Below are 15,291 nucleotides of genomic sequence, written 5' to 3' on the forward strand. Positions count from 1 at the left end.
CACCAGGCCCACCTTCTTTTTTTCTGGGATGTATTTCTTCCTCTAAATTAAAAAATTGAGCGAGCCTTTTTTTGTACTCAAATGATGTGAATCCGATGTCTTTTGAAGGACCCAAGGAAAATGGATTTTTCCATCTTTTTCAGAACATTTTGATTCATTTTCCCTTGTCTAGTTATTAACGGAACATCAAAGGATAAAATGTGCTACGTTAACAACTGAGAAGAAAAGTCGACTTTGAGAAAATGTATTATATTTTAGAGGTGGCTTGAAATGGCGCACATTTGGGAGTAGACATCAAGTGGAGTCAGTCTTTGTGGCTGTTTTTTAAGTACTGGAAAAACTGCACTTGAAGCCAAACAGTATAGCATCCAAGTGGCAGCTGTGGGAGGAATACATATGTATATATATGTATATATGTATATTATATATATATATATATATATATATATGTGTGTGTGTGTGTGTGTGTGTGTGTGTGTGTATACACATATATATGTAGATATAGATATAGATATAGATGTGTGTGTGTGTGTGTGTGTGTGTTGTTTATGATCACACGTTCATGCCTGGGTGGAGTGGGTGGGCAGCATTGAAACCATGATGCAGAAACACATGTGACCCAGCTGATTTGAAAGCCGATTCTTTTTTTTCTCCCATTCTGAACCTTGACCTTTCTTCAGCTTATTCAGCAAATTCAGTAAGGTGACTAAAAAAGGGCTAGGAGACCCAAGAAAATAAATGTTAGGCAACAGTGTAATTCAAATCCCTCAACAAAATGATCTCCATTCTCCACAGTGTGGGAGGAGAGCAGGCAATGGAGGCCTTAGACTTCACTGGTCCTTTGGTAGAGAGTAATAATAGTAATAATAACTGTGGTATTTGTTAAACATTTACTATGTGCTAGGCACTATACTAAGCACTAGGGTGGATACAAGCAAATTGGGTTGATTACAGGCCCTGTCCCAGGTGGGGCTCAAAGTTTCAGTCCTCATTTTACAGATGAGGTAACTGAGGCACAGAGAAGTGAAGTGATTTGCCCAAGGTCACACAGCAGACAAGTGGCAGAGTGAGGATTTGAACCCACAACCTTCCAACTCCCAGGCCCATGCTCTATCTGCTATGCCATGCTGCTTATCAGAGAACAAGTCTAGCCTGTATGCAGGAGCACTGCTCTTTTGTGCAATTTTGCTGCCTAAAGTAGGTGAAGTTAGGTGTGGTGGAGACAAAGTCTTGAGCCACCCCAGCCCACAGCAATTTTATGGTTCATGCAGTGCTTTTGACATGGCATAAGAGAGATTGCTGGGTGGTGGTGATGGTGGTGGGGGGGCAAATCTTTTCTTTGGCCCTGAGCCTGAACAAGGCATGGGGACAGACAGATGAAGAGTTTCTTCCTTCAGGCGCCTTTACTAACATGAGAAGGAGAACTGAGCCTGCAAAAATTGTGCAGAAAAAAATTGCATGAGCTTAAAATACCTATAGATCAATGAATTTTTGTCCTTGTTTGATAGTTGCCTCTAATTTATTCTCTAGGGTTTTGATTAACGATTAATGTAATTAAAGAACTACATTTTAAAAATGCATCAGTTGGTTCTTTCTGTTTATATGTTAATATATGATTTATAATCCTGGCTCTGCCACTTCTCTCTTGTTTGTCCTTGGGCAAGTTACTTAACTTCTCTGTGCCTCAGTTACCTCATATGTAAAATGGGGATTATGACTTCGAGCCCCATGTGGGACAGAGACTATGTCCAACCTGTATCTACACTAGCACTTAGAACAGTGCTTCACACATAGTAAGAACTTAATACTGCCATTATATTACTATGTATATCATATTACCACCATCATATTACTATCTATACTATATAGACATATATATGTATATATATATAGACATATGTCTATATAGTATAGATAGTAATATACATATATATATATATATATATATATATATATATATATATATATATATATATATATATATATGTCCCTCATATTCGAAGAAGACACCACTGATGTTTAAGCTCACTGATGAGTGAGTGTGTGTCTGAAAAGGCCAGTGCTGAAGCCACAGTCCCAGCCACACCGGGAACGTGAAAATTTTTTCCCTAGTTATGTGCTTGTGTTTAGCATTTGCAGAACCTGGTCCTGTCTTCTCTTTTGCCTCCTTATCTCCCTCGTTTCCTTCAACCCCTCAGAACTTATGTACATATCTTTAAGTAATAATTTTCTTTTAAAATTTTGTATGGTATTTGTTAAGCACTTAATATGTGCCAGACACTGTGCTAAGCACTGGGGTAGATATAAGCTAATTAGATTGGACACAGTTCATGTCCCACATGGGGCTCACAGTTTTATCCTCATTTTACAGAAGAGGTAACTGAGGCACTGAGAAGATCCAAGTTCACACAGTAGACATGTGGCAGAGCTGGGATTAGAACCCAGGTCCTTCTGACTCTCAGCTCTTGCTCTGTCCACAAGACCATGCTGCTTCCAACATTTTTATTGATGTCTGTATCCCGCTTTAGACTGTAATCTTGTTGTGGGCAGGGAACTTGTCTGCCAACTCTGTTGTGCTGTACTCTCCCAAGTGCTTAATTCAATGCACTGCATATAGTAAATGCTCAGTAAGTACTGTTGATTGATTATCTCCCTTTCCATGTGAAGCTGTTGCTCCCTTCTTAATGGCAGTGTGCCATGCAGGCCTATGCTCAAAAATCGATTCCCAGTTTTCAGCTGGGACACAGTTTTGCCTGCGACTTTGTTTCACCTTGTCCTTAAAACATTCCCTCTGCCCTCCTGCTTTCATTTTCCCAATTTCAGCTCTCTGTTCAGTGGCTATTTGTGCTATTAATTATTCAATTATTCACCCTTTTTTGATCAACTGGCTAATCTTGACCTGAAAACAAAGTTATCTCTCTCTGTACACTCCTACACAGGTATGTTTTATAGTGAAATTTATTGTAAAGAATGAAAGCAATCATGCCTGTTTTTCTTCACTCACAGTCATTGAAAACTTCTTAATAGTTTCACCTTACACATTTGGTTCCTCCTAGGGGGTGTATGAAGTAAGGTGAGCGTTGGGACTGAGAGTTGTGTAGTTACTTTCAGATAGATGTCTACAATTGGTTTACTTCCTAATTATGTACTTAACCTTAGGTATGGTCCTATATGAAGTAGAGTGGAAAGATTTTTTTTTTGAAAGTGTCCTTAAAAAAATCACTGATTGCAAATGATTTTTCCCCATAATAGATTGGGGGAAATGCACATTAGAAGATTCTTCATTCCTATGAATACTACCTTTACAGTATTTTAATTACTGTTCTTAGTTCAGTATTTGCAGCTACCTAACAGTAAAATAACTCTCCTGCTTTTTTCTACTTCTGTTTCTCAAACAGTTTAGGGTACCCTATAAAGCCCCAGCTTGGGAAGATAATAGTCAGAGTTCACTGAGCAAGGAAAGTGAATCCCAGTTGGAAGACAAATCAGTTAAGTATCTTCTTAATAGTCAGGAATGTTTATCATATGATGATATTGATAAGTTTAAATAACTCCTGCATTGTTTCATGGAATGCAGCATAAGACTAATTTAAGTTTCAGTCTTTCCATTTATGATGGATCAAAAAAATGACAGTCAAAGAATAGTGGAACAAAATGTAGTGAAAGCATTAATGAAATTTAAGCAGGTCAGAGTTGGGGAATTCTAAAGTTAAGGTTCCACAAGATCATGAATTTCACTGAATTTGTCCTGTAATATCTGTTTCTCTTAAATTTCCTTGTTCACAAATAAAATTATTTCTGAAGACAATATGGACTACAAACACACACTCACACACACACACACACACACACACACACACCTCCCCCCCCCACCCCCCCAGTACAGTTCTGGGTCCCCTTCTAGTCTCCATGTACATCCACTCCCTCGGAGAACTCATTTGGTTTCCTGGCTTCAACTACCATCTCTATGTGGGTGATTCCTAAATCTTTATCTCCAGCCCTGATCCTTCTCCTTCCCTATGGTTTCATATTTACTCCTGGTTTCGGACATTTCTACTTGAATGTCCCGCAGTGTGGCCTAGTGGAAAGAGCACAGGCCTGGGAGTCAGAAGATCTGTGTTCTAATCCCAGCTCTGCCTACTGCTCTGCCAGTTAATTGCTTTGTTACCTTGGGCAAGTCACTTAACTTCTCCGTGCCTCAGTTTCCTTAACTGTAAAATGGGGATTCAATACCTGTTCTCCCTCCTAGTTAAGACTGTGAGCCCTCGTGCGGGACAGGCACTGTGTCGGAACTAATTTAATTTAATTTAATTAATTTAATTAATTTAACTACCTACCCCAGAGCTCAGAACAATGCTTGATACTTAGTAAGCACTTAACAAGTACCATTGAACAAACAAACCTTTAATTTAACATGTCCACAACAGAGCTCATATTCCCATCCAAACCCTATCTCTCCTTGACTTTCCCATCATTGTAGATGGCACCATTTCCCTGTCTCACAAACCCATTATCCTCAACTCATCTCTTTGATTCAACCCATACATTCACTTTGTCATCAAATCCTGTCGGTTCTATCTCCACAACATTGCTAAAATCTTCCCTTTCCTCTCCATTGAAACTGCTTCTAAGCTGATCCAAGCACTTATCCTATCCCACCTTTATTACTGCCTCAGCCTCCTTGCTGACCTCCTTGTCTCCATTCTCTCCCCACTCCAGTCTGTACTTCACTCAGCTGCCTGGATTATTCTACAAAGCCATTCAGTCCATGCTTTTCCAGGCCTCAAGACCCTCCGGTGGTTGCCCTTCCACCTCTGTATCAAACAGAAACTCCTTAGCACTGTCCCCTTCTATCTTATCTCTCTAGTTTCCTACTATAACCCAGCATGCTCACTTTGCTCCTCCCAAAGCCAGCCTACTTACTGTCCTTCGATCTCGTCTACCTCACCGCTAACTCCTTGCCAATGTCCTACCTCTGGAACTCCCTTCCCCAACTGATAATCACTCTTCCCCCCTTCAAAGCCTTATTAAAATCACATATCTTCCAAGAGACCTTTCCCAAGTTAACTTTCATTTCCCTAACTCCCTTTCCCTTCTGCATTTTCCTTGCACTTGGATTTGTACCCTTTATTCACCTCACCCTCAGCCCCACAGTACTTATGTACATATCCGTAATTTATTTTAATGTCTGTCTCCCCATCTAGACTGTAAGCCCCTTGTGGGCAGGGAATGTATCTACCAACTCTGTAATACTGTACTCTCTCAAGTGCTTAGTCCAGAGCTCTCTGCACAGTAAGTGTCCAGTAAATACTATAGATTGATTGATAGATTAGGAAAGAGAAAAATGAAGGGACTTGAGAGATTTGATTTGAAAATACCGAGTAAAGAACTCCCCAGATAGAATATCTGGGAGGTGAAAGAACAGATTCAGCTCCAAAAGGTGATAAATCTATTCTACAGAAGGTACATCCAGAGATACTGGCCATCGGCTAAGTTGAGGTATTTTTTAGTCTTCAACCAATTATTACAACTTTTGGTGAGAAAGGGCAGTAGAGGATTTTCTGGATTATTTTTTTTTTTTGCCAAGAAGCCTGAGATATATGTGTTATAGAGGGAAATGAAGAAGGTGCCAGCCTCAGGGTATATAACCAGCTGCTCTGCCAACACTATTCAAATTAGAGAAGAATTGTTCTATAATTTTGCCTTTCACTTGAACAAAATAAATTTTGACAACCTGAAAATGAAAAACACCTCTATTTCCCATGCACAAATTCTGCAAGGCAAAAATCTCTTCATAAATTATGCCTTAATCACCATATTTGACTTACCTAGGTTTTCCAAAATATGTTACAGATAGACGTGTATATGCCTGTATCCTCACAACTGGGGACTATTTAAAAATCCTAAATCTTGAAGGGAATGGATGTTTTAGGGTTTTTGTAACACTGGGCTTTTCCTTCCAACCCCCTAAGCTGCTTGGTTTGTGGAAGGTATTCTTTGTTATTGCAACTATTGTCATCCGTGTTTTCATTCACCACTATCAGAACCTTGACTATATCTGCAAATATCTGGGGGTTGTTCCCGAGTCCAGATGTCATTCATTGCAGAGAACTCTCTTGAACAAGCTCCTTTATGCTTAAAACTCCCAATATAATTTCACTGAGGAATTGGACATTTCAGAAAGAAAAGGAATTTTATGTTCTTTCACACTTCATTTTTTTTTCTTCGAGTTGTGTTTTAAGAGCATGCACCTACACACCAGATGGTACACATGTGTTTTGAAGGAAGTAATTCTTCATTATTTTAGAGGAAAATGTAAACTTGGAGAACCTTTTGGCTCTGTCCTGGAGTACAAAATGGGGACAGATGCACCCTCAGTCTTTTTGGCACTCAGTTTGAATAGTCGTCAAGAAGTTGGATCCTTGAAGTGAACTTAAATCAGGTTTTATAACCTGTGAGTTCCAGAGAGCACCTCCCCTCTGATGTCTCCAGTTAGATCTACAGATTCCTCACTGTTAAAACCTGTGGTCTTTTCAATCAGTCAATCAATCATATTTATTGAGCACTTACTGTGTCCAGAACACTGTACTAAGTGCTTGGGAGAGTTCAATGCAACAGTGTTAGTAGACACATTCCCTCCCCACAATGAGCTTACAGTCTAGAACTCCACCCCAGTATACTGTACATTCCATCCCATATACAGTCTCCAGCCTTTGGGGACAGTCTCCTAGTGAATTGATGTGGCCAGTGCCCAAGTAATGTTCTCATGATTCCAGCAATGTGAGCCTCATGTGGGGCAGGCACTGTGCTCAAGCTATCAAATGTGTACCCCAGAGTTTAGTAAATCCTGTTGTTATTATTATTATAGTGACTGATTAAAAAAAAGCATTGCAGTTAAGGTGAAGGGGTTGATAAGCTACAGAAGAGAAGGTATGGCCTTATCGGCATCTCAACTAAAGCACCAGTAGCTGATTGAAGAACCAGAGGTGACAGTCTGGCTCTTCATCATCAGTATGTCAACTAAGGCACAAGTAGCTGATTTAGAAATGGGAGTAGGCAATCTGGTTTTCTATCCAGTATTGTTTCCCTAACATAGCAACAAGTACTCTGATCCACACAATGAAGGAGAAGGCAAAGATGAGAGGGGACATGATGTCTAACTGAGATCCTAGCTTTGACTCTATTCTAGCCTTTATCTTTGACCTCCTGGATTTTAATCCAGGTTTTCAGCCTGTGCATGGCTTCAGTGGCAGACAGCTTTTCCCCCATAGCGCTGTCATTAATAGGGATTTCTGTGTCCCTGGGAAAGTAGCCAGTTTAATGATCTTTAGGGTGGGATGTAAAATTTTTCATTGGCTATTTATGACAAGGAGACATTTCGAGGTTGACAGTTAAGGACATAAGAAATGCCATTTCAAGGTCAGAGCAATGGTCCATGGAAGCTCAGCATTCTAATAATAATAATAATAACAATAATTGTGGTATTTAAGTGCTTACTATAATAATAATAGTAATTATGGTATTTATTGATCACTTCTTATGTACCCGGCAATGTTCTAATCGCTAGGGTAGATACAAGATAATTAGGTTCATTCATGCATTCATTCAATCATATTTATTGAGCACTTACTGTGTGCAGAGCACTGTACTAAGCATTTGGGAAGTACAAGTTGGCAACTTGACGTTCACGGTGTAGGTGACCACGGTGTAGGTGGAAAGGAATGGTAGGAGGGAGATAGGGCGATAACTAGAAGGGAAGGTGGGGTCAAGAGAGGGTTTTTTTAGGATGGGGGAGACATGGGCATGTTTGAAGGCAGAGGGGAAGGAACCAGTGGAGAGTGAGCGGTTGAAGACGGAAGTTAAGGAGAGGGGGAGGGATGGGGTGAGAGATTCATAAGATGAGAGGGAATGGGGTCAGAAGCACAGGTGGCCGGAGTAGCACTTGAGAGGAAGGAGGAGATCTCATCTGAGGAAACTGCTGGGAAGGATGGAAGAGTAGCAGAGAGGGTTGAGAGCAGGGGGGTTGGAGAAGGGGGAAGAGTGACTTTGGGGAGCTCACACCTGATGGAGTTAAGTTTACTAATGAAGTAGGAGGCCAGGTCGTTGGTGGTGAGAGAGGGAGGAGGGGTAGGAACGGGGGCCTGAGAAGGGAGTTAAATGTACGGAAGAGATGATGGGGATGATGGGCATGGGGGTCAATAAGGGAGGAGAAATAGTTTTGTCTGGCAGAGGAGAGGGCAGAGTTAAGGCAGGAAAGGATAAACTTGAAGTGAACGAGGTTGGCTTGGTGTTTAGACTTAACGCCAGCAGCGTTCAGCAGCTCGAGCTTAAGAGCGTAGGAGGTGGACAGTGGCAGTGATCCAGGGCTGTGGGTTAGTGGTACGAGAGCGGCGAAGGGAAAGGGGAGCAAGGGAGTCGAGCTGAGTAGGGAGGGTAGAGTTGAGAGCAGTAATTTGATCACAGTACCTGTCCCACTTAGGGCTCATGGTACAGATAAGGGAACAGAGAAGTTAAGTGACTTGCCCAAGTTCACGCAGCAGGCAAATGGCAGAGCTGGTATTAGAACCCATGACTTTCTGACTCCAAGCTCTGTGCTATTCGGTCTCCAATAGTCACTATAGGCTGCTTAAATGAGGTGATGTATGCCTGGTTTAGGGATGGACTAGGTCCCCAAAATCTATAGCAGAAATCAACATTTCTGGCCTCACTCTGTACACCAAAAGGCTGCGCCTTTTTTCATCATGCTTAGTGTGATCAGGGCCTGAAACTGTTTTCTCTTTTCTCTTCTTGTTCTCTCTTTCCTTATGAAGCTTTAGCTTGAAATTAACTTCTTTTTTTATAGCAGTATGCCTTGCTCATCTATCTTCAGTAAAGTCCCAGTTTTCTGCTGGAATACAGACAGCACTGTTTGAGGCTTTTTTTTCCTGTGTCTTTAAAACATTTCCTCTGCCCTCTCTCCCAGTTTTTGTCTTCCTGTCCCTCTCTCTTCCGCTCCCTCTTTTTTTCTTCTTTTCTCCCTTTCCCATCCTCTCATGTACATGAATCCATTTTATCACTGTCTCCATCTTGTCTGTCTCAACCCACTGTGAAGTGTCCAGGCACCTAAAGAATGATCTGCAGCAAACAGTTCCACCTACCTACTGTCCTAAATTTCCAGTCACAGATGTTTCTTTGGTGTTGGAGAGTTCCTATGTAAAAAAAAAATATGAAAGTTAAGAAAGAGATGAAAATAAAAACCTCAGAGATTAAAATTGCCCTTTTTCCCCCTGAAAGGATTCCAATTTTTGATTACACTGTCTACCACTTGGTCATATCTCTTACAAAAATGTAATCATAGTGAGTGCTTTCTCATCCTTTTACAAGCACTGGTCTTTCCTTTTTTCCCTTTACTCTTCCTTTTTGCAGGAACCATTCCTAAGATCAAAGCAAACCAAAATACAAAATAAAAGCTGCAGGCTCAGCATGTGGACCCGATATCTATAAAGAGAAGAAATGCACTCAACAGGGGAGGAGTAACTCTGGTGTAATTATAATTTTAGGCGCACTTAAGTTACTATACATTATTGTAGGAATTGTAGCGACTGTACAAGATCATAAAGTAGACAGTTCAGATATTTTCAGTGGGAATAATAGTTCACAGTTGTGTGAGTGGATCTTAAATTGAGTTACACTGACTAATCGTATACCCCAGTTTGCAAGTCAGTTCAAATATGCCGTTAAAAAGAACAACCAATCTTCATTTTTTCAGAACAGATTCATCTACTGCCCACCTCCTATCTCAAAAGAAATTCAGACACGAAGGTTACTTCTTATTTGCGTCAATTATGGGGAAACTCATTTTCAAATGTTGTAAATTAATGAATAAGATATGATTGCTGCATCCCAAAATAACTCTTTCAAATTATTGTAAACATGAGATTTTCCATTAAGCTAAGACATTTGCAGAAAAAGCTAGCGATTCTTCTTTTAAAACAAGGCCAAAACTTTAGTATTAGAAAACGATGACAGGTCCTTTAATCAGTCAGTCCAATTGTATTTGTTGAGCACTTGCTGGGTGTTGAGCACTATACTAAGCAGAAAAATATTGGCTGAAGGGTGGCTCGAGATTTCAAGGGTTTTTGCGACATTTGGAATTCGTGGATTGGTAATGAGAGAATTAAGGAGCTTCTTGTGTCTCTCTGTTGTGAAAGATCATCTGTTTTTGAAGCATCTCTACATTGTAAGCTCATTGTGCCCAGGGAACTTGGCTACCAATCCTGTTATAATGTACCTTCCAAGCACTTATTACAGTGGTCTGCACCCAGTAAGCACTCAAGAAATAAGATTGATTGATTGATCTGTGTGTGGATTTATCAAATTTATGTGTTGAAATGTCATGGTAAGTTAAGGACCATGTAAGAGTCATAAATATTTTGAACAGTTAAATGATCATGTCATTAAACTTTGAGCCCCATGAGGGACAGGCACTGTGTCCAACCTAATTAACTGGTACCTATCCAAGTGCTTATAACAGTGTTTGTCACATAGTAAGTGCTTAACCATAAAATACCATAAAAAAATTTCCTATAAATGTGAGTCTAGCTTTAGGACATCTCTATCTTTACCTGGTGTGTTTTGAGTATTCCTGGTTTGGCTTCTTTGGGACAGTTAGACAAAGCAAATGATTCCATCTCAGATGCAGGAGGAATAATAATGATGGTATTTGTTAAGTGCTTACCATATGCCAAGCACTGTTCTAAGCACTGGAATAGAAACAAGGTAATTAGGCTGTCCCACAAGGGGCTCACAGTCTTAGTCCCCATTTTACAAATGAGGTAACTGAGGCACAGAGAAGTTAAGTGAGTTGGCCAAAGTCACACAACTGACAAGTGGAAGAACCAGGATTAGAAGAAACCTGATAACAGCCAGGAGCCCCCTTGGGACCTTATATACATTTATTATGAAACTTCGAAATGTGACATTACAGAAATAACTAATGAAAGAGCAATTATGAAAATTAGGTTTTTTTCCTCTCTCTAAGAATAGCTATAAAAAGAAATAACTTCAGCTACTAAAAATGAGTCTGCCTGAGCCACGTTCCAAAATTCCTCACTTTAATTTGGGAAATGGTGACTCCAGGAATGTATGTGTCTTCAAGGTGGAACATAGATCCATTGAGTGTTTTCTTCTCCATTTGTCTCTGAAGAAATGGTTAAAATGAATCTTGTTAAAACAAATTAAGTCCCCATCTAAGTTTTCCTCAGTTAATATCCGAGTCCCACCTTTCCAGTTTATTTTTTTAAAATACTATTTTTTTAAATAGTATTTGTGAAGTGCTAACTATGTGCCAGGCATTGAACTAGCTTTGTTCATTTAACTCCCTTGTGGCCTGGTAAGAAGCATAGTAGAAAAAGAAGTGCAAAACCCTTATAAAAGTCAATCTTTATAGGCACTTACAGGGAAGAATATGGGTCTGTACTCTGCAGCTCACATATCAACATAAAATAATAGTTACGGTATTTGTTAAGCACTCACTATGTTTCAAGCACTGGGGTCAATACAAGAGAATTGGGTTGGACCCAGTCCCTGTCCCACATGGGGCTCACAGTCTTAATCCCCATTTTATAGATGAGGTAATTGAAGCACAAAGTGAAATGACTTGCCTAAGGTCACACAGCAGATAAATGGAGGAGCCAGGATTAGAACCCAGGTCCTCTGACTCCTAGGCCTGTGCTCTTGCCACTAGGCCATGTTGCTCCCTAATGCCAACCTACACGCCGTACCATGATCTCGTCTATCTCTTCACTGACCCATTGCCCACATGTTGTCACTGTCCTGCAGCTCCATCCCACTACGTATACGACAGTCCACCGTTCTCCCTACCTGAAAAGCCCTACTAAAACCTCATCTCCACCAAGAGGTCTTTCCTGGCTACACCTTAATTTCCCATATTTGCCTTCCTTTCTGCATCACCTGAACTTGTACCCCTTAAGCACTTTGATACTCACCTCACCCACAGCACTTATGTAAACATCCTTCTATTCTGCCATTTCCCTCTCTGAAACTTATTTTAATATCTGTCCCCACCTCTAGACTGTAAAATCTACCAACTCTGTTGCATTGTACTCTCCCAAATGCTTAGTACAGAACTCTGCACAAAGTGAGTGCCCAATAAATATCATTGCTTATTCACTTGACATCCCCTTTGAACACAAAGAACAACTATTTTCAACTAGCTCTTACCCTGGCAGTTCAGAGATTTATTTTCATTGGTGAAACCCTGTGTGATTTGAACTTGAACATCTTTAAAGGTCACCTATCTCAGTGTAAATCTAATTGACATCAGTATATGTGCCATTTCTAAATTTGGCGGGGTGTTTATAAGATAGATCTAAAGTAAGATTTTTCTTTCAACTCCTTATCCTAGAAACCTTATCCCAGAACACCAAAATGCTTAAATAAAAGCAAGCCATGACTTTGTTTTTCTGACTTAACTGAAAGGTAAAATAAATCAATGTTGGGGTAGGCTTTATGCAATTATTATTTCCATTGTGTGTGTATGTGTCTATCTATTTTTCTATCTTCCCACATATTGTTTTTTGATTGTGTGACTGAGACATCTAGTCACTTGAGAAGCAATGTAGCCTAGTGGAGAGAGCATGGCTTGGGAGTCAGAGGCCCTAGGTTCTAATTCCGGCTCTGCCAATTGTCTGTTGTGTGACCTTGGGCAGGTCATTTAACTTCTCTGGGCATCTGTTACCTCATCTGTAAAATGGGGATTAAGACTGTAAACTCTATGTAGAACAGGGTCTGTGTCCGACCTGATTATCTTGTACCTACCTCAGTGCTTAGTACAGTGCCTGGCACATAGTAAGTGCTTAACAAATACCATTTAAAAGAAAAACTTAGAGATTAAAAAGTTGCCTTTACTTTATCATTAAAACTTAGTTATGAATAGTGTCTGAGATATAAGTTCAGTTGAGAAGATTAGAAAATTCCAGTTTTTCTGGATTGATGGCCCCAAATTAACAATGAAAACCTTGAAGAAAATTGGACAATTTGAGATTGCCTGAAGGAGAAGGAGATTCTGTGTTGCTTAATTTGCTAATTTGCTATGGTGAGTGTGGCTATAGATGGGCTCTTAGTTCTGCATTTTTATAAAACACTATGAAGGCCAAAAGTGAAAGCATTATCTAAATTAAGCCAAATTAATACTCTTTGAAATGTCAATGTCCTAATTACACATTCTGTTTTATTTGCAGGATCGTGTAATTGCCTTAGAATCGGTAAGTTTTGTTTTTGTCCCAGCCATTTTTCATATCCGATGTTTTCCTTTCTCATGCTCTGTTTTTTTATAGCATCCCCATGAAGATACTAGCTAGAAAACAGTCCTAACAATTCAACTACAGTCCAGTAGGCAAAAAACAAAATTGTCAATGAAACGTATGTTGGTGAATAGATTTCATGTGAAAATATTTTGGAGAATTAAAGCAAATTTGACAGTTCAGGGCTGCCTAAAGATTAATTATATTACAGTTTAAGTCCTTTATTTTGGCAGATCTAATTAGTGAAATTAACCCACAAAAATTTGGTTGTTAGGCTAGTGAGATTGTGGGGCCTTTTATAATTCAGGGTCTGAGTACTCTGAAATTCATTTATTAAACGGTCTCACTCATGATGCCAGAAAAAATGAGACATGGACAAAGCTGGTAGACTCCCGAGCTGCCATTTGAAAATGTGTTTCATCTGTTTACTTAAGTACATATGGTGTAATTCAAAACAAATTTTTCAAATCTGTCTTCTCAAAATAAACCCCTTACCAACAAGCTTCCTGATCAGTGCAGCAGTAGTACCATTATGCACACGAGTGTGTGAGAGAGAATTCAGGGTAAAAAAAACAAATGTCAGGAGCCATTTGCAAAAAGATTTTTGATCAGTTTAGACCAGATTTTGCTGGAAGAATAAACTTATGTTGGAGTCGAGGTGTATTCATGGAGAGGCATTAATTTTACAAATATCAGTGGTTTTATTAGGCCCTTTGAATTGTTATTACCCATAATAGGTGTAACCAATTTACCCTTGGCTAGTTGTTTTCCTAACAGGAGGTCACAAATTTAACATTTCAGTAATTTTAAAAATTTGAACATAGTGATAACTTATCATGTCTGGGATTTGTGAATATTTCCTGATGTCATCCCAGTTGCCTCCTCTCACTCAACTTGGAAGGCCTCTTTTTTCACCATATCTGTTCCCCACTTGCTCACCTGGACTCACTGGATCTTAGACCTAATGCCATTCTTAACCCTTTACCATTTCTAAGATCACTAATTCTGAAATCCCACTCTTGAACCATAATCCATTTTCTCTCCTGCACCCTTCCTCATCACAAAACTAGTTTTCTCCCCAACATAGGCCTCTGATATTTACACCCACTTCATTTTGATGTCTGTCTCCTCCTCTAGGCTGCAATATCCTTGTAAACAGGGAATGTGTATATCCATTCTATTGTATCATAATTTCCCAAATGCCTAGTATAGTGCTCTGCGTACAGTAAAAATTATAGTGATTGATTTCTTTTAAATGGTTTTTATAAGCGCTTATGATATACTGGGCACTGTACTAAGCACTGGAGTAGATATAAAGTTGGACGTAGTCCATGTTCCACATGGAGTTCACAATCTTAATTCCCATTTTACAGATGAGGTAACTGAGGCACAGAGAAGTTAAGTGATTTTGCCAGGGTCACACAACAGGTACAAAATGGAGCTGGGAGTAGAATCCAGGTTCTCTTATTCCCAGGCCCGTGCTCTTTCAATCTTCCTGTGATTGATTGATCGGTTGATTCACTTAAATGGTTTAATCAGACTGGCTTTATTAGATATTTTAAATAGCAATAAAGATTTTAAAACTCTTTCATAGTAACTAAAATGCTTAGTAGTTATTTTCATTTTTACCTATGATGAACTCCATTGGCTTTGCAAATCTTAGTGGTAAAGATATTTAATGCATTTCATAATGTGCTTATGAATTTGCACTTATGGATCATAGAATTGATAAAGGCCTCAAGTAATCTGATCCATCCTAATGTGTCCTAATGATGGTTTTTTCCCTCTTTAGGGGGCTCTCGGGATGGGATTTCCACAATTTCCCTTGGAAGTCTGTTCAAAGGTTTAATAGGCTGTACAGATAAGAAGTTCTTTACTATGCTAATTCAGTTTGTCACATGCAGTGGTATAAACCCATTTATTTTTTATTTTGTCCCCTATCAAGTTGGAGAACAACTGTTTTTATCCTTGCTATCATTTTTATAAT

The 15,291-nt window shown here is 39.5% G+C and overlaps 1 protein-coding gene across 1 annotated transcript in view; it reads left to right on the forward strand.

The window, feature by feature from the left end:
- Nucleotides 1–15,291, forward strand: part of CEP128 (centrosomal protein 128) — a 450,179-nt gene that overhangs the window by 354,154 nt on the left and 80,734 nt on the right. Inside the window, exon 20 of the mRNA XM_038752555.1 lies at nucleotides 13,242–13,265. Within this exon, the coding sequence (XP_038608483.1) occupies nucleotides 13,242–13,265 (24 nt within the window). The remainder of the gene's footprint in view (nucleotides 1–13,241; nucleotides 13,266–15,291) is intronic.

This window comes from Tachyglossus aculeatus, chromosome 1 (genome assembly GCF_015852505.1).
Source record: "Tachyglossus aculeatus isolate mTacAcu1 chromosome 1, mTacAcu1.pri, whole genome shotgun sequence".
Classification (NCBI taxonomy): domain Eukaryota; kingdom Metazoa; phylum Chordata; class Mammalia; order Monotremata; family Tachyglossidae; genus Tachyglossus; species Tachyglossus aculeatus.